The sequence below is a fragment of the Dendrobates tinctorius genome, unplaced genomic scaffold (assembly GCF_039654945.1).
Source record: "Dendrobates tinctorius isolate UK_male_01 unplaced genomic scaffold, ASM3965494v1 ptg000140l, whole genome shotgun sequence".
Classification (NCBI taxonomy): domain Eukaryota; kingdom Metazoa; phylum Chordata; class Amphibia; order Anura; family Dendrobatidae; genus Dendrobates; species Dendrobates tinctorius.
The window spans coordinates 8,981,389-9,000,643 of record NW_027361808.1 but is presented as its reverse complement, the minus strand read 5'-3'; the positions used below and the strand labels follow the sequence as shown (position 1 = coordinate 9,000,643).

The following is a 19,255-nucleotide window of genomic DNA, read 5'->3' as shown; positions in this document are numbered from 1 at the left end:
GTTTAAATGGGTAACAGTAGCAACTGGAAGTCAGCTCTAGCCACGGCTGCTAGAGGCTGATGCCGAAACGGTCATAGAGCCAGCATCAGCCAAGTGTGGAGGAAGCTCAGCTCCTAAGCCCACTCTACACATGCGGACCCCTTCTTAGGATGTTAATTCTATTTCTGGAAAGACTTCATTTTCTCTTGTATCCTTTTCGCCAGTAACCTTTCCACACATGATTTAAAAGCCATTTACTTGCAGATTACCACTATATATGCAGATAAATTGCATTTTTCTTTTTTTTTTTCTGTGAGGGTACAGGTTACCTTTAAGATATGCCGAAGCTGGCAGCTCACAGAACCGAGAAAAAAATATCCTTAAAGGAGTTGCCTGGGACTTTCTGCTGGTGCATTATAGATAGGATAGATAATCAATATCTCATTGGTGGTGGTGGTGTGACATTTAACTCCCCCCCCCCCCCCCCAATCAGATGTTTCAGGTGTCAGCTGGATAAGGTCAGATGTGACTCCGCACAGTGCCATCACCAGTAAAGTGGCCTAATACTACACATTTGCCCCCTGTTCGAATCAATTGGTAGCGGATATGCAGCACAAAGAAGACACAGTTGTCGGAGCGGTGTAATTCCACTTCACAACTGAGTAGGTCTGTCTGCCGCTGGCAACATGAACGGCTGATTGTGGGGGTCTGACCCGCACTGAAAACTAGTGACCTATCCTAAAGATTGTCCAGCAATATAAATGTCCCAAGCCCTTTAACTTTTCTTATATTGCAGCCTGTAATACAACTTGGGAAAACATAATACAATGCATTTTTTATTTACCTTGCGTTAGAGAAAAAAAACATTTCAAAACACAGGATTTTTTTTTTTTTTGTTACATGGAAAACTATAATAGGAGCTGGATTGCTGTCTGCTGAGAAAAGCAATGCCCATTCAGGCGACTGTACAACAGCAGGCAAAAATCAGAAGTCTGACTAAGAGATGCAAGATGGGTGGCTGGTTTTTATTGCAGTATGGGATGATAGCTGCAAGAGACAAAGATACTACAGAATGCATTGGCACAGTTTATAATTTTCTGTTTCTTATTTTACACAAAATATAGATGTAAAAATAAATTTCATTTTGCCATATAAAGAACACACCATCAGAAATGCTGACGTTTAGCAGATATGGCTTTAATAGAATATGGAAAATTTAGAGTTTTGTCCTTCCACACAAACTATACCATTTTATTCCACATACACATTTTATGTACAGGGGTTATGCACGGACAAACCCTTCTTAAATCAATTCAGTTCCCATAGAAAAATAAAAATAACACACTAATCTTCCAAAAAGGTTGGAAGATAGACGCTGATATTCCTGGCAAGTGACGTTCTTTCACGTGACTACCGCAGCATATCAGCGGCTTTTTGACTGCAGCCTTTATTTTTTTGTCAGAGCGGATGTCCGTGATTCTTTTGTCATGTGACCACAGCAAGCTGTGTCAACTTCTGGGAACTACAGCATCATCATTGCTTAAAAGGATGCTACTGTGGTAATTGAATATACATTGTTTTTATATTCTATGGAACCGAAATTGAATAAGCAAGAGTTTACAGTAGCAGTCAGTCCCTTAAGGGTACTATTATAATATAAAGAAAAACAAGAACTTAACAATACCTGATAATCATTGTGATCCAAAAGCCAAAAGCCTTGAATAAGTTTTATTAAACCACAAGGAACCGAAAAAGCTGTGGGAAATGAATCTATGGAAGATTCCGGCTTATCTGGGAAAGAGTACATGACATCCAACAAAAAATAGACTGTCTGGTATACAAGTGGTTAAGGTTATTAGCAATACACCGTCTTGTAAATAATACTTTGCACAAAACTGTTCATTTTGGTTTAGACAAAAGCCCTCTACCTTAACTTGTGCAAGAAATTAGTGAGGCTTTGCCTAACAGTGTTGCATGCTAAGCAATGCCCTTTTCCACTAAACCATACGCCTTTGTCTGGCAAGGTGCACAAACTGTCTAAAACACAAATATGGTGTAAATCATTTAAGACATTTTTCTTTTATGCCACGTGGCAAACATAAAAAGGATACAATTGTGTGTTTGTGTATTTCATCTGTATCTTCTAGTAGATATAAGTCTAGAAGTGCCTGCAACACACAATGTTAAAGTTAAGTTAGCGAAGATAGAAAAAAGTTAAAAAGCAGTATTCCCATCTCCAAGACCCCATCCCAATATGTAATAGTTATAATATTAGCAAATACCTCCAAATAGAAATGTAATATAGTTCTTTTGATTCACTGTACAGTAACTTAGGTATCCACGATCACCAACCGCTAATGATCTCTATATGACTGGTCGTAACCACGGATACCTAAGCTACTGCTATGACAACTGACAATGTGCAGGGATGGTCTCCTGTCAAAGACAGTAGCCATCCTGACTGTCACACCGCGATTCAGTGAAGTGACTGGACCTTGCGGCGCAGTACATGTACGGCAGTTTGCAGGACTGCACTTCCCACAGCGCCGTACATGTACGACTGATGTCGTGAAGGAGTAAATAATACCATATCGTATGTTTAAGTTGCCTGACTGGATTGTATTATTCTGGATATGATGATTACAGGGGCAGCCATATCGGGCACGGTTCAGACATCAAATATGACACTATTTGTTAACGAGAAAAAAGCAAGTCATCACCCATCCTGTGAACACGTGATAAAGTGGTTGTCTGGTTGTCTTGAGGAAGCGAGTGTCTATATTCGCAAAACTTGCGTCAAGATTGCGGTCACTTCGTGGACAACAGGAGACATAACATGGGTAATTAACCCTTAATTTATATAGGCATACTTTATGCTACTCATGCTTGATACATTGTAATGGTTTAGCAATGCATGTTAGCGCTAAACATGGTGGTGGTTACAGGTGGAACTGATCAGTCCTGGTACAAAAAAGTGACAGCTTGTTCCGCCTGTTTATGTTACATTGCTTGTATGCATTGCTTTCCACATGTATATGTAATTTTTTAGCATATACATTACTCATTTTTGGGATCACACTTTTATTACATTCAATTATATGTATTAGTATTTAGTTTATGTGGTAAATGTCTACCTTTAATAAAACATTAATATTTTGCGATACATTATGACTCATGTTATCCTCATGTTTGATTTAAGTTGAGAGATGCTTTATAGGAATGAAAGCAGCATTATACTATTAATAGGAGAATGAATATTTAAGTTTCAGTTTTACTTTAATACCACTATACTGAAATTTAAAAAAAAAAAAAAATGTTCAACATACCATATAAAGTACTGAAAAATGGGAAGACAACAGCAATTCCAGCAATTTTACCCAGTGTATTCAATGACAAAGATTTGACATTAAGATAAATTAAATTTTCACATTTATATTGCGGGACACAGAACCATGAGCATTCCAGATAAATCCCAATAGGTGGTAAAAAAACAACAAATGTTGGCACAAGCAGAAGCCATTGTGTGAATCTTGTAAAATTTTACCAAAGTGTGCACAGAGGCCAGGTGGCAGCTAACCTGACTGCCTGGGAGCGTTCTACCACCCATGTGAAATCAGCCGTAATCTTGAAGAGTGGAGATTTACCCTTGAGTCCTGTTAGCTTCCGTAAGTGCGAAACTGATTAATGTGAAAATGGTTTTGTTGGAAGCTGACCAGCCTAGCATGGTCCATCAGGGATCACATAAAGAGAATTGAAATGCTGGAACATATCCTTAAAAGAAAGGAAGGTCCCAATGGTTCTTACTATATCTAAACAGTGGAGAAAGCACTCCCACGGATAAGCGGGAGGACAGTCAAAAGGAGGGGCGAACAAGTGATGTGGAATGCCTAGACTAACCTTTGGAAAACAATACAGCACGGAGCGCAACACATTGTCCTGATAGAGAACAAAATAAGAGCCGTGCAAGAAAGGGACGCGTGCTCAGGCACACTGTCAATGGAGGTTATTGCCACCAGAAATAACATCTTCTGTGAAAAAAAAATACAAAAGACACCATGGAAGCATGACATCAACCTGCTGCCACTTTTGAGCGTGCTGAACTTCTATCTGAGGAATACTGTATGAGAGAAGAGCAAGATGGTGGCTCTAGACACTAGCTACCTGGGAATCAAAAGAGGGAGATTGGACAAACCATTACTCTACAAGGAGTACATTAGCTCATACCTCCTAGAGGAAGGTATGTCAGCCCGTGTTTCCATTCTTTTGAAAGGAAATCATCATGGTTGGGAAAAATGAAATGTTGCAAGCAGTGGAGACGGAAGCAAACCACTTCCTGGGAAGGAGAGGAGGACTCCACTCATTTGACTTCGATGGCGGCAGTCTCTGCCCATAAAAGGTCATAATAAACAAAGAAAAAAACGAAAGCGTGTCCAATAATTAAATATACTGCATTGTATTGTATATGGTAAGCATTGCTGAATTTCCACCACTTTCTCATGCTCCTGAGTGCCCCATGTGAACTGCATTGTATTGTATATGGTATGCATTGCTGAATTTCCACCACTTTCTCATGCTCCTGAGTGCCCCATGTGAACTGCATTGTATTGTATATGGTAAGCATTGCTTACCCATCTTCTAGTATCCATAATTGTACTCCATTCTTATCTTTGCCACACATCTAAGTGGTCTGTATAACCCCTTACCCCTTTTATGACCTTTGCTTAACTCTGTGCATTTGGCATGGGCAGTCACACCCCACTTTCATTGACACCTGATTGTCTTTAGCTGCACATATATTCAGTACCATGGGTCTGCTCCAGACGTAGTTGGCTCCATCTATTTCAAAGTACAGATTTCTAAGTACTCTGAATTAGACTAGAATTGGACTGGAATTTGACTGCAAGGTAACGGACTATAATATAATAATAATAAATTTTATTTCTATAACGCCGACATATTCCGCAGCACTTTACATTTCAGAGGGGACTTGCACAGACTATAGACATTACAGTATAACAATAATCACATAGATCATAACAGATACCAAGAGGAATGAGGGCCCTGCTGGCAAGCTTACAATCTATGAGGGAAAAAGGGGAGACACGAAAGGTGGGTGGTAACAGTTGCCCTGATTGTATGGACCAGCCATAATGTTAAGTGTGTAACAGTACAGACACAGAGGGCTAATAGATGCATAAAGCATGTGGGAACATGATACGGGGAACCTGGTTATGGTAAAACTTTTGACTGTGCCACACAGGGATAGTTAGGTTAATGTGTTGAGGCGGTAGGCCAGTCTGAATAAATGAGTTTTCAGTGCACGCTTAAAATTGTAGGGATTGGGGACTACTCGTATTGACCTGGGAAGTGCATTCCAAAGAATTGGCACAGCACGTGTATAGTCTAGGAGACGGGAGTGGGAGGTTCTGATTATCGAGGAAGCTAACCTCAGGTTATCAGCAGAACGGAGGGCACGGGTAGGGTGGTAGACTGAAACAAGGGAGGAGATGTAGGGTGGTACTGAGCCATGGAGTGCTTTGTGGGTGAGGGCAATAAGTTTGTACTGGATTCTGGAGTGGATTGGTAGCCAGTGTAAGACTGGCACAAGGTAGAGGCATCGGTGTAACGATTGGCGAGGAATATGATCCTGGCTGCAGCATTCAAGACAGATTGGAGGGGGGAAAGTTTGGTAAGAGGGAGACCGATTAGAAGAGAGTTACAATAGTCCAGACGAGAATGAATAAGAGAAACAGTAAGTTTTTGTACAGTCAAAGGTAAGAAAAGGTCGAATTCTAGAAATGTTTTTGAGATGCAGATAACAAGAGCGAGCCAGTGATTGGATGTGGGGGTGAATGAAAGCTCGGAGTTAAGTATGACCCCAAGACAGCGGGCATGTTGCTGGGGAGTAATAGTGGAACCAAACACGGAAACGGCAGTGTAGGTGCATTAGTAGAGGGAGGAGACACAAGGAGTTCAGTCTTTGATAGGTTCAGTTTCAGATATCGTGAGGACATGATGTTAGACACAGAGTTTAGACAATCGCCGGTGTTTTCTATAAAGGCTGGCGTGATGTCAGGAGGAGAAGCGTATAATTGGGTGTCATCAGCATAGAGATGGTACTGGAAACCAAATCTACTGATTGTTTTACCAAAAGGGGCAGTGTACAAGGAGAAGAGGAGGGGGCCTAGAACCGATCCTTGAGGAACCCAACAGTAAGGGGAAGGATGAGAGGAGGAAGAGCCGGCAAAAGATACAGTAAAGGAGTGGTCAGAGAGATAGGAGGAAAACCAGGAGAGAACAGTGTCCTTGATGCAGATGGAGCGGAGAATAGGGAGGAGGAACGGATGATCCACCGTGTCGAATGCTGCAGAGAGATCCAAGAGAATTAGCATGGAGTAGTGACCGTTAGATTTAGCTGTTAGTAGATCATTAGAAACTTTAGTGAGGGCAGTTTCAGTAGAGTGTAGAGAGCGGAAACCGGATTGGAGAGGGTTGAGAAGAGAGTTATCAGAGAGATATCGGATCAGACGGGAGTGGACCAGGCATTCCAGGAGTTTAGAGATGACGGGAAGATTAGAGACAGGTCTATAGTTAGCGGTACAGTTTTGGTCGAGGGATGTTTTTTTAAGTAGTGGATGTATGATGGCATGCTTAAATAAGGAGGGAAAGATACCAGAAGAGAGAGAGAGGTTAAATATTTTAGTTAGGTGAGGGGTGACAGCAGGGGAAAGGGACTGGAGCAGTTGTGACAGAAATGGGTCATTGGTGCAAGTGGTTGGGCGGGAAGATGCAAGGAGCCTGCTTACTTCTTCTTCTGTGACTGGTTCAAACTCAGAGAGTGAGCTAGATGCAGTGGGGGAGGGAGGACAGTGCATGGTATGAGATGATTGGGAGATAATTTCCTGTCGGATATGATCAATTTTTTCTTTGAAGTAATTGGCCAGATTGTCAGCTCGAAGCTCTGTGGTTGGGGCCGGCACTCTTGGGTTGAGCAGGGATTGAAAACTGTCAAAGAGACGTTTCGGGTTATTGGACAGTGAGGTGATGAGGGTGTTGAAATAGGTTTGTTTGGAGAGGTGAAGGGCAGTGTTGTATGTACTAAGCATGAACTTATAATGGATGAAATCTTCGTATAGATTAGATTTTCTCCATAGACATTCAGCACACCTGGAGCACCGCTGCAGGAAACGTGTTTGCAGGGTGTGCCAGGGTTGTCGCTGTCTGTCGTGTTGTTCTGTGTATAGGAGGTGCAAAATCATCCAGGGCAGTTTGAAGTGTTTCATTGTAATGCTTCAGTGCAGAATCAGGACATGAGAGGGAGGAGATAGGGGCCAATGAAGACCGCAAGTTCATCGTAAGTTTCTGGGTGTTACCTGCCTATATGTTTCTATAAGTATGGACAGTGGGGGTGACCTGAGCGGCCTGGCAGTTCTTGAAAGAGAATGAAAGAAGTTTGTGATCAGAGAGCGGGAGAGGGGAGTTTGTGAAATCATCCACTGCACAAAGCCGAGAGAAGACCAAGTCGAGGGAGTTTCCGTCTTCATGCGTTGGAGAATTAGTAAGCTGTGAAAGGCCAAACGAGGAAGTTAGAGATAAAAGGTGAGTAGCAGATGGGGAGAGGGGAAGAGCAATGGGGGATGTTGAAATCGCCCATGATGAGGGTAGGGATGTCACAGGAGAGAAAATGTGGAAGCCAAGTGGCAAAATGATCCAGGAACTGATGGGAGGGGCTGGGAGGACGATACACTACCACCACTCGCATGGAGAAGGGGGTGTAGAGTCTGACAGCATGGACCTCAAAAGAAGGGAAGACTAGTGAGGATACTTGAGGGATAACCTGAAAGGTACATTTTGGTGATAGAAGCAGACCAACGCCTCCACCTGCTCTTTTGTCTGATCTTGGGGTATGAGAGAAGTGTAATCCCCCATATGAAAGAGCAGCAGCAGCGGTAGTGTCTGAGTGCTGGATCCAGGTTTCAGTAAGAGCCAGGTGGTTAAGAGAATTAGAAAGGAAGTAGTCATGGATGAAGGAGAATTTATTACACACTGAGCGAGAATTCCAAAGGGCACAATTAAGAGAGACAGAAGGCATGCAGGGAATATTAATAAGATTAGAGGGGTTTCTGAGTGTAGCAGTTGGGGAGTTTGACTTTGTATAACATGGGGGACCAAGGTTGGGAGCAATGTCTCCTGCGACTAGGAGAAGGAGGACAGAAAGAGTGAGCAGATGGTTGAGTGATTTGTGGGAGCGTCTCTTATGTTGAATGGTGGGACTGAATGGATCTGTGCAATTTAACAATGTGAAAAGAGCGTGAGTGCTATACATAGGAGAGGAAAGGAGTGAGGGGCCGATATGGATGGAGTGTAGAGAGTTAATGCCAGGGCGGTGGATGTGCGTGGATGCAGCGGCCAGGATATAAATTACACAAGAGCATATGGTATATATTTATTGTACTCCAAATGTACAGGGAGTAGATGTATATAGATGTCTTACCTGTCTCCTGCCCTGTCTAACTGCCATGTTATAACTGCCAGTACTTTGATACACTATACTTCGATAAAGTGTGCATAAATGCCCCATGCATAAATGCTCCCCCAAGCTAGGTCTGAATATATAGGAATCTAAGGCTTAGATTTTTTTTCTCTCTCTCTTCTCGTTAGTCAAACTAAACTAAGACAGCAGGGCACAATAAAGGTAGTTATCAGACAACCAAATGTCCAGGCCTACATGCATCATAAACCACTTTGAAAAGTTTCTTGACCTCAGAGCAAAAGGGGACAAGCAGAGCAAGTTGAAATAAATATATACCAGCTTGCAGAGTTGAAAAGACATATAGAGCATTCAGGATTAACTGCTTGCTGACATTGAATTGAGGAGTTGATTCAGGTAATATAACAATGTTTCGCCATCTTTTTACTATAACCCCCATACTACTCTATTTCTCCCTAACTCCTGCAATCCCTCCACTCAGAAAGGAACTTGTCATTTCCCCCTCCATCCTTCCCAGCCATCTCACCTCTTCGTCACAACTGTTCCTCCACATACAATCCTTTTTCTCCAGACACACACAGCCACATCATGTCCTATCCTGCTCGCACCTTCTAATGCTCTGTCCACTACTCCTCATTGCTGGCGACATATCCCCAAATCCTGGCCCTCCTCAACACATCCCTACACTCACTTCTATCACCCTGCCACGATCCTCTACACGTCTTCACAACCATGATAACCTCATACCCATTCATCCAGCCCCCACTCCCCCAACCCCCTTACCTGGAGCCCTATGGAACGCACGCTCTGTCTGCAACAAGCTGTCGTTTATCCATGACATCTTTATCACCAACAAACTCTCCTTCCTTGCCATCACTGAAACCTGGCTCACTCCCTCTGACACAGCCTCTCCAGCTGCGCTTTCCTATGGCAGATTCCATCTCTCTCACACCCCTCGCCCCAGCAACAAACGTGGTGGAGATGGCTTGCTCCTGACTGATACCTGCTCCTTTACCCCAATTCCTCTGCCACCCTCCGCTACTCTTCCCTCGTTCGAGGTGCACTCCGTCCGCATCTATTCCCCCTCCAACTGGCTGTCATCTACCGCCCCCCAGAAGTAGCCATCTCCACCTTTCTCGACCACTTCACCATCTGGCTACTCCATTTCCTTTCTGCTGACATCCCCACCATCATCATGGGCAACTTCAGCATCCCCATTGACACTTCCACCCCAGCTGCCTCTAAACTTCTATCGCTCACGGCTTCCCTCAGCCTCACTCAATGGTCCTCTGCGGCCACTCACAAAGATGGTCACACACTGGACCTTATTTTCACCCGTCTCTGTTCCCTCACTAATATCAATAACTCACCCCTCCCCCTGTCTGACCACAACCTACTGACATTCTCTTCCCTCTCCTCTCCTACTGCGCAACCCCCGCTCCATAAACTCGCTCACCCTCGCAGGAATCTCAAACACCTCAATTTACAATCACTCTCTGAGTCCCTTCTCCCTCTTCCAGACATAGCTTCCCTTCATGACACAGATGCTGCTGCCACTTTTTATAACACCACAATAACAGCAACACTTGATTCGGCTGCCCCCCTCACGCAGAGCAAGACTCGAACAATCAACAGGCAGCACTGGCTGACCAAAGAACTGAGACGGGTTTCCAGGGCCACTGAGCGGAGATGGAAGAGAACCCATTCTACTGTGCACTTCAACGCATACAAGCAGTTCCTTGTCAGTTTTAAGTCCACGCTCTCTGCCGCAAAACAAACTGACTTTGCATCTCTTATATCCACCCTGTCTCACAACCCTAAACAGCTCTTCAACACTTTCAATTCTCTACTCCGTCACACAGCACCTCCTCGTCCCCCTCCTCATTTCTGCTGAAGACTTTGCCTCCTTCTTTAAGCAGAAGATCGACACGATCAGACAAAGCCCCCAATGCCCCTCTTAGCCGCTCAGCCTTGTTCTGCAAAAGCCAGCTTCTCCACCATGACAGAAGATCAGCTCTTCACCCTTCTGTCAAGATCACACCTCATCACTTGTGCCCTCGACCCGCTCCCGTCTTACTTCATCCCTAACTTGGCCACAGTCTTCATCCCATCTCTAACACACCTCTCCAACCTTTCAATTACAAATGGTGTCGTTCCCTCATCCTTCAAACATGCCTCAATCACACCCATCCTCAAAAAGCCCTCCCTTGACCCATCCTCTGTGTCTAACTATCGCCCGATATCTCTTCTCCCTTACGCCTCAATACTACGGTACTGGAACAGCATGTATATCTTGAACTGTCCTCCCACCTCTCCTCCTGTTCCCTCTTTGACCGGTTACAATCTGGCTTCTGACCACATCACTCAACTGAAACTGCCCTAACTAAAGTCACTAACAACTTACTAACCGCCAAGAGCAAGCGACACTACTCTGTCCTTCTACTGGACCTGTCCTCTGCCTTCGACACCGTAGACCATTCCCTCTTGCTATAGACTTATCTCTTGGCATCACAGACTTGGCCCTATCCTGGATCTCATCATACCTAACAGACCGAACATTTAGTGTCTCCCTCTCACACACCACCTACTCACCTCGCCCCCCGTCTGACGGTGATCCTCAAGGCTCTGTCCTAGGACCCCTACTATTCTCCATCTACACCTTTGGCTTGGGACAGCTCATAGAATCCCACACAGTTTGCAGTACCACCTCTATGCCGATGACACGCAGATCTACCTATCTGGACCCAACCTCGCCTCCTTACTGACTGAAATCCCACAATGTCTGTCTGCTATCTCAGCCTTCTTCTCTGCTCGCTTTCTCAAACTGAACATGGACAAAACAGAATTCATCATCTTTCCCCCATCTCACTCTACCGCTACACCAGACCTATCCATCAATGTCAATGGCTGCTCTCTTTCCCCAGTCCCGCAAACTCGGTGCCTTGGGGTGATCCTCGACTCTGCGCTCTCTTTCAAACCACATATCCAAGCCCTCGCCTCCTGCTGCCACCTCAAACTCAAAAATATTTCCCGGATCCGCTCATTCCTCAACTATGAAACCACAAAAACACTAGTGCATGTTCTTATCTCCTTCCTCGACTACTGCAACCTTCTACTCTCTGGCCTCCCCTCTAGCGCGCTCTGGCTCCGCTCCAGTCCATCCTACACTCTGCTGCCCGACTAATCCACCTGTCTCCCCCCTATGCCAGGCCCTTCACTGGCTTCCTATTGCCCAGAGGCTCCAATTCAAAACCCTTACCATGACATACAAAGCCATCCACAACCTGTCTCCTCCATACATCTGTGACATGGTCTCCCGGTACCTACCCGCATACAACCTTCGATCCTATCAAGATCTCCTTCTCTACTCCCCCCCCTTATCTCTTCTTCCCACAACCGCATACAAGACTTCTCAAGTGCTTCCCCCATACTCTGGAACTCTCTGCCGCAACACATCAGACTCCCCATCAACGGAAACCTTCAAGAAGAAACTGAAGACCCACCTGTTCCGACAAACCTACAGCCTGCAATGATTCTCAGTCTACTGAACCACCGCACAACCTGCTCTACCCTCTCCTACTGTAGCCTCACCCATCCCTGTAGACTGTGAGCCCTCGCGGGCAGGGTCCCCTCTCCTTATGTACTTGTGTGTCCCTTGTCTTACACATGTTTATTGTACCTGTCTATATTTCCCCTTTTCACATGTAAAGCGCCATGGAAAAAATGGCGCTATATAAATGAATAATAATAATAATAATAATAATAATAATAATATTATTATATAACAATATTCATTGATGCACAACAACGTGAGATAGAGTGGGGAACAAAATACCAAAGAGGGGGCACTGCACAGGGGACAACGTAGATTACATAGTAAAGTGGCAACACGCAATAAAATAATAAATATCAAGATTGTTATCACCAAGAAGATCACAAATGGCATATATAGGTGCCACAGGTAGAGGAAAAAATTGCAATCAGCAAGTTTATCAATGTGCAAAGATAAAATACCAAATAGAAAAAGTGCAAATGCAGAACAAGTAAAGGTGGCTAAGGCAGAAGTCCAAGAATTGGGTAGGTGGTAACAAAGATAATTATAACATGGGTACTGCTGACTAAATAAGTCAAATAGATAGCCAACCGGTATTTATCTTATGCATGTATAGGAGAAGTCCCCAGGATGCGCCCTGCCCCGACGCGCGTTTTGGCGTCTGCCTTCGTCGGGGGGGGGGGGTCCATGCAAGGTGGAGGCTAGCAAAGTATCCTGTTCGAACTCAGAATCTGAGTCAGAGGTAAACCTTGGAGAATCAGACTGGACACATACAGTCTCATGCGCTGTGGTCTGTCCCAGGAATGCCAGAGGATGTGTGTGAAGCGATCCGATGTCTTGTGAGAGCATCTGTGTAGAGGAAGTAGGATCCTCAATTTCTATGCGAGACAGGGCAAAGTTACTCGAATTGACCTTTCTGGTTAGCCAATAAAGGTATTACTCTGTGAACACTTCTATCATTGGGCAGAAAAGTATTCATATTGAATAGGGAAAGAAAACTTTGACAAGCAAGATGGGCTGGCAAGCGATCCAAAGAATAGACTATGGACTAGGAGAGGGTGGTCAGGTTACTTTAAGCCTGAGACAAAGACCTGGCCCATGCTGCTTAGTTCTTTAGGGGAATCTGACGGGTGGTGAGCAGGGAAAGCGTTAAGGCAGCCCCGTTGACCACATGTTTAATATTGGTCGCAGCACAAAAACAAAACGTGATCAGTGCAACAGGGTGGAAGTTCTTGAGAGAAGTTCTCCCCTGGAAAAGGACCGGGTACACAAAAAAACTAGAATAAGACAAGGAGGATGCCTAAGAAGTACCAGGGAGAGGTTCTGAAGTTGTAAAATCATGTAACTGTGTCCCAAAATTATGTTGGCAGCAGAAAAGTGGCTGGAGCTGCAGAAAGGAGGTGTAGACGAGCAGGTAAGGCCTGGGCTGAAAGCGAGTAAAAAAAGAAAAAAAAAGCGGTCGTCCCACAAACTGTGTGAAAAGTGCTGATTGACAACAAAAAGTCTGGTATCATATTATTCTGAGCAGAAAGGGAGGACGGGGGATAAAATACTCGAATGATATGGCACTGCAAGTTAGATTTTGAAAATTAGGAGACGGAAATAAAAAGGAGATACAAACCCAAGATGGAGATCCTAAGGCCGCGGAGGTAGAGAGTAGGCGGCAGGTTGAATTATAATACTCAGCCTACCAATTTTTTTGGATGCCCACATGCTCATTTCTTTAGTGAACTATACGTATTAGGGGCTCACCAGCACTCCACTTTGGCAGCAGCCTTGAGTGATGGATGATCGGCAGATATAGATTAATGAGAAATAAAAAAAATACCTAATTGAGTTGTTGGACAACCTTCTGTTGCCAACTAGGCATTAGAGAACTTCACATTAACTTCAGAAGAAGACATTTGAAATATTAGATACAAGTGCTTCTCACAAAATTCAGGGCTGTGGAGTCGGTAAGCCAAACCTGCGACTCCGACTCCTCAATTTCCCTTACACCGACTCCAACTCCGACTCCCACACATATTGCTTATATTTAAGTGAAAAATTTATTGTAGTACAATGTGAACCTCAGACATTTAATCATTTTTATGATCCAATAATCAAGATATTTAGATAGAACAGAATATATATTGGTGTACTACCCGGTTTTCATTCTTTTTGGTACAGATACGATATGGATAGACAGATATGGAAAAATGGATAGATAGAGCAGATTTCTAATCTGCTTTTGCTATTGAAAACATTAGCTATGAGCTCAAAAACCTTTCAGGTGATGCAGTTTTTTAAAAAGATGATCAGCTTTTGCAGCTGAAAAACGTATCCTCAAAAAACACAGGAAAAACGCTGTGTGTGAATGTAGCCTTAGATCAGGAATATAACAGCCATTTATAGGACATTTCATAACTTTCCCAAACTCCTATGAAAAAATATTCAGCACATCCTGCATTGAATTACTGTACCCAATTTATTATATATTGTCGGAGTCGGTCCATTTTATACCGACTCCAACTCCGACTCCACCAAAATGAGCACCGACTCCACGACTCCGACTCCACAGCCCTGACAAAATTAGATCAAAAAGTTAATTTATTTCAGTTCTTTAATACAAAAAGTGAAACCCATATTATATAGAGTCATTACAAACAGTGTGATCTATTTCAAGTGTTTATTTCTGTTAATGTTGAGGATTATGGCTTACAGCCAATGAAAACCCCAAAAGTCATTATCTCAGTAAATTAGAATACTAAACACCAGCATTAAAAAAAGATTTTAAAATCCAAAATGTTGGCCTACTGAAATGTATTTTCAGTAAATGCACTCATTACTTGGTCGGGGCTCCTTTTGCATCAATTACTGCATCAATACGGCGTTCCATGGAGGCGATCAGTGGCACTGCTGAGGTGTTTTGGAAGCCCAGGTTGCTTTGATAGCAGCCTTCAGCTTGTCTGCATTGTTGGGTCTGGTGTCTCATCTTCTTCTTGACCCCATAGATTGTCTATAGGGTTAAGGTCAAATGAATTTGCTGGCCAATCAAGCACAGTGATACTGTTGTTTTTAAACCAGGTATTGGTACTTTTGTCAGTGTGGACAGGTGCCAAGTCCTGCTGGAGAATGAAATCTCCATGTCCAAAAAGCTTGTCGTCAGAGGGAAGCATGAAGTGCTCTAAAATTATCTGGTAGACGGCTGCGCTGACTTTGGTCTTGATAAAACACCGTGGACCTACACCAGCAGATGACATGGCTGCCCAAACCATCACTGGTTGTGGAAACCTCACACTAGACCTCAAGCAGCTGTGATTGTGGCCTCTCCACTCTTCCTCCAGACTCTGGGACCTTGATTTCAAAATGAAATGCAAAATTTACTTTCATCTGAAACCACACATTGGACCACTGAGCAACAGTCCAGCTCTTTTTCTCCTTAATGACAGGATGAATGTGGTCTAGTGAGGAGCGCTAGGCTCTTAAAGGTGAGAGTAAGGAAGGATTAAAGGTGCAAACCTTTATTGAATCATAAGTCCAAGGTGGACTAAATGCTTATGAAGTGTTTGCAGGTGTTTTGTTTTTATTAATTATGCTAATTTACTGAGAGAATGACTTTTGGCCTTTCATTGGCTGTAAGCCATAATCATGAACATTTGCAGAAATAAACACTTGAAATCGACCACTCTGTTTGTAATGGATATATATATATATCTATCTCCATTATCTATCTATCTATCTATATATATATATACATACACACACACACACACACACACACACACACACACACATTTCACTTTTTGTAATTAAGAACTGAAATAAATTAACATTTTGATGATATTCTAATTTTGTGAGAAGCACCTGTATATATCAGACAACTTTTGTAAATGCTACCAGATAATTATAAAGGCCTAAAAACAAATCACTACATGAAACTCACTAGGATTTACTATATATACATATTTAATATATAACTTTATCATCAGTGGAGGTCCACACACCAGTACCTTTACAGATCATAATGAAAGGTCCATGGCAAAAATAGATCCGATACATTACATGCTGTTTTACTCTGAACATGCATTTAAATGAGACTCCGTTGTAATTTCCACTTCAGCATCAACACTTAGGAAGAGTAAGAACTTAGACCTCATTTATCTATACATAGAAGAGGCCAAAATGATTGGACCAGTACAAAACAGTTATGGCATAACGGATAACATGAGACAGCCTTATTGGATTTTCTTACATGCAAGGTAGCAGGTGGATATTTTCCTGAGCCTCCTTCGTCTCTCTTCCATAAATGTTCAACTCTCTCTCCAAGCTTAGAAATCATGTTATCGATCATCAAGGTTGAAGCATTCCATTTACCTCTGCAATATAGGAAGCATAAAAAGTGATATTTTTATACCCATAACACCAATAAAACATTTTTTTTGCAATATTATTAATCAGGTTATATAACTCCTTAAAGGAAAAGGTCACTATTGGCCTTCAGAACATTGTTTTAGTTTCTGCCTTCTGAGAATGTCTGAGAAGTTTTATTTATCTGTTAACATACATTTATATACTTATGATGTTTTACAATATATAAATGAATGTTTTACTTTTTTCTCCCTAGTAACAGTTTCTGATTTGAATGTGGTCAATGAACATTCAGTCCAGAGTCATTTATGCTGTCAGACCTGGACACTCAAATGCTTCTAAAACCTGGTAATTGCGGCTTTGCAGCAACATAAAGACAAATGTAGGTTGGCCAGCAATTAACAGACTCTGATCTATACAGAAGAACCAAAACATTGTGTCCCAATGATGGCATCTGAACCAAAAGCTGTCCATTCCAACTGAACTGTGCTCACATCCATGCAGCAGAAATGGCATGATCAGTGTGAGAAGGATGAACGTGTAAGTATATGACATCTCACTACACTGCTAGGTGATATATATTTGCAGTTTGATACAAAATGAGTTAGAGCTTTAACAAGAAAAAAAAAACGAATAATTTAAAAATTTAGAATCCTATAAGTTACTATTAAAAGGACAAGAAAACAAAAACACCACCATTATAGAAGAAAGATTAGCATGCAATTTTGGGGCTATAAATGTAATAAAGGTGCAAAACTCTGTCCTTTAGATTTTTCAGTTTAGTGTCAGAAAAGAAAAAAAAAAAAAAAACCACCACCAAGAGAGCGGTGGGCCTGTCCGTACATTACAGTCCGATCTCAGACAGTTTGTATGGATGTCTGAATGAGCCCCAACAGGAGATTCTGACAAACTGACTAGAAAAAAAGTGGTAGGGAACAGAAGTTAGCATTATAGAAAACACAGAGCAACATTTTCACTACCTAGACAAATGCTCCAACTTTCTCCGACGCTCAGTATAGTAGTGCTGAATCAGCTGATAATTGTAGTAAGGCCTGGTCAACTGCATGGCTCCATCTGACAGAATGAACATGGAAAAAAAAAAAAAAGAACAAACAAGTATACGGTAAATGAAAAAAATTGTACATTCATTCGTGTTTTGGTCAAGAAAATAGTGACAACTGCAACCAAACATTTATTAGTTAGGGGGATTGTCCGGTCACAACAAATTTAATGATATATCCAATAAGATAATTCGCAAATTTTAAAAAAAAATAAGAATATAATATCTTGCTCTAGATCACAAGTGCATAACCTGTCGCCCAGGATACCCTGCAGTGTGACCCACAACCATGTGTCTTTGGTCACATGCATTTTACATGTCATGGAGAAGACCAGCGGTGCATAGCACTGACAGGGAAGGTAATTATCGTGGAGCAGCCATATTTTCGGCAGAACGTGCACAGAAAGGAGTAGATGTGTTAAGAAAAGGTCCCATGCATGAATGCCATTATATTCATTGTAGTTGATGGGAGAGGGGAAACACTTGACTGTTTCAGTATCCCACATATAATACAATGTATAAAGCTGAATGCATGGTCTCTCTCTTTTCTGGTCAGCAAACCAATGCGAAGGGTACCACTATTTTCCTGATAGGTGGGAGCTCTATAAATGAAACCAGCAACTATTCGTTATTTATGGCTCATATTTTCATTATAAAATAAATGTGTCAGAAGGCAAGTTTTTGATAATATTGCATCCCACAGGATTGGTTTGATCAGACCCAAAAAGGCTGTGCACTCCTGCTCCAGATGTTTTCTGACCTGAAGGCTTACCTGGGTTATCTGGCAGAAGACCACAACGACAAAACCAAAGGACTACAGATGCATACTGACTTAACAGCTTGGTCACAGAAAGTTTATTGGTTAAGTCAACTAATCCTAACACAGGAAAACAGAAATGTTCGTTAGAAAACACATGTTAAAATATTTTGATGCATCCTTTAAGCAAATTACGTATTTGATGATGCTGTCTGACAAATAAAAACTGCATTAGAATAGGTAGTGGTAGCAAAGAATATTTGTAAACTTGATTTCCTTGACTTAAGAGTATTCAGAAACCTCAATGAAATGCACCTCTTTGCGAGAGAACGTGTCAATGTAAAACAAGTTTCATTTCTGTATGGTTCTTACCATTTTGCCATAATCACAAACTAATTCAAATGTTGCTACTGTTTAAGAAACTTGATCACAAGTAACAAGTTGGACACATTGTAGCACTTCCTCAGCTGTGACTGTCTGGTCTCTGACTTCACTTTCCTTGCAGATGCAGCTAAAGGCAGTCATTGCTGAAGGGTTAGTACTCTCAAGACAGCACGTATGACCATTTGCTTTATCAGTTTTAGATTTCATATAGCACCACTCCAGCAAGTTGTTTTTTATTGCACCGCAGCAGTGGTGCATTACAGGTAATTCCCCTACCCTGTCTCATACTCACCTGCTGCCGCCTTCATCCTCTTCCAGTATTGCTCCAGTCGGTCTCCGGCAAAAAGTGACCTGCAAGCTGCTCCAATGTTTCATGCAGCGTCGTGGAGGTCACTTTTCAATACAAGTTGATGAGAGCGTTTGTCTGGCTCTCACAGACTTGCATTGTGCTCTTGTGACGTAGCTTCTGACTTCTGGGCAGTCAGAAGCTGCACTCACAAGATGGCACCGCGGACTGACCGGTAAAATCTGAAGCCTCCGGAAGGTGAGTATAAGAACGGGGGTAGGGGGTTCACATTCAAAGCACTTCTTCAGGGCTGAAGCAAAAAAAAAAAAAAACACGCTGGAGTGGTGCTTTAATGATAGGCACACTTAAAATTCTAGCATGTTTAGATTTTTAAT

The 19,255-nt window shown here is 42.5% G+C and overlaps 1 protein-coding gene across 3 annotated transcripts in view; it reads right to left on the bottom strand.

Annotated features, from left to right (window-relative positions):
• AHCTF1 (AT-hook containing transcription factor 1) overlaps positions 1-19,255 on the bottom strand; it is a 258,110-nt gene that overhangs the window by 96,505 nt on the left and 142,350 nt on the right. For all 3 annotated transcript variants that reach the window (XM_073545122.1, XM_073545119.1, XM_073545120.1), the window contains exons 16-20: positions 18,206-18,310; positions 17,354-17,447; positions 16,258-16,381; positions 2,091-2,147; positions 1,664-1,810 (exon numbers count right to left, since the gene is read on the bottom strand). In XM_073545122.1, the coding sequence (XP_073401223.1) occupies positions 1,664-1,810; positions 2,091-2,147; positions 16,258-16,381; positions 17,354-17,447; positions 18,206-18,310 (527 nt within the window). The remainder of the gene's footprint in view (positions 1-1,663; positions 1,811-2,090; positions 2,148-16,257; positions 16,382-17,353; positions 17,448-18,205; positions 18,311-19,255) is intronic.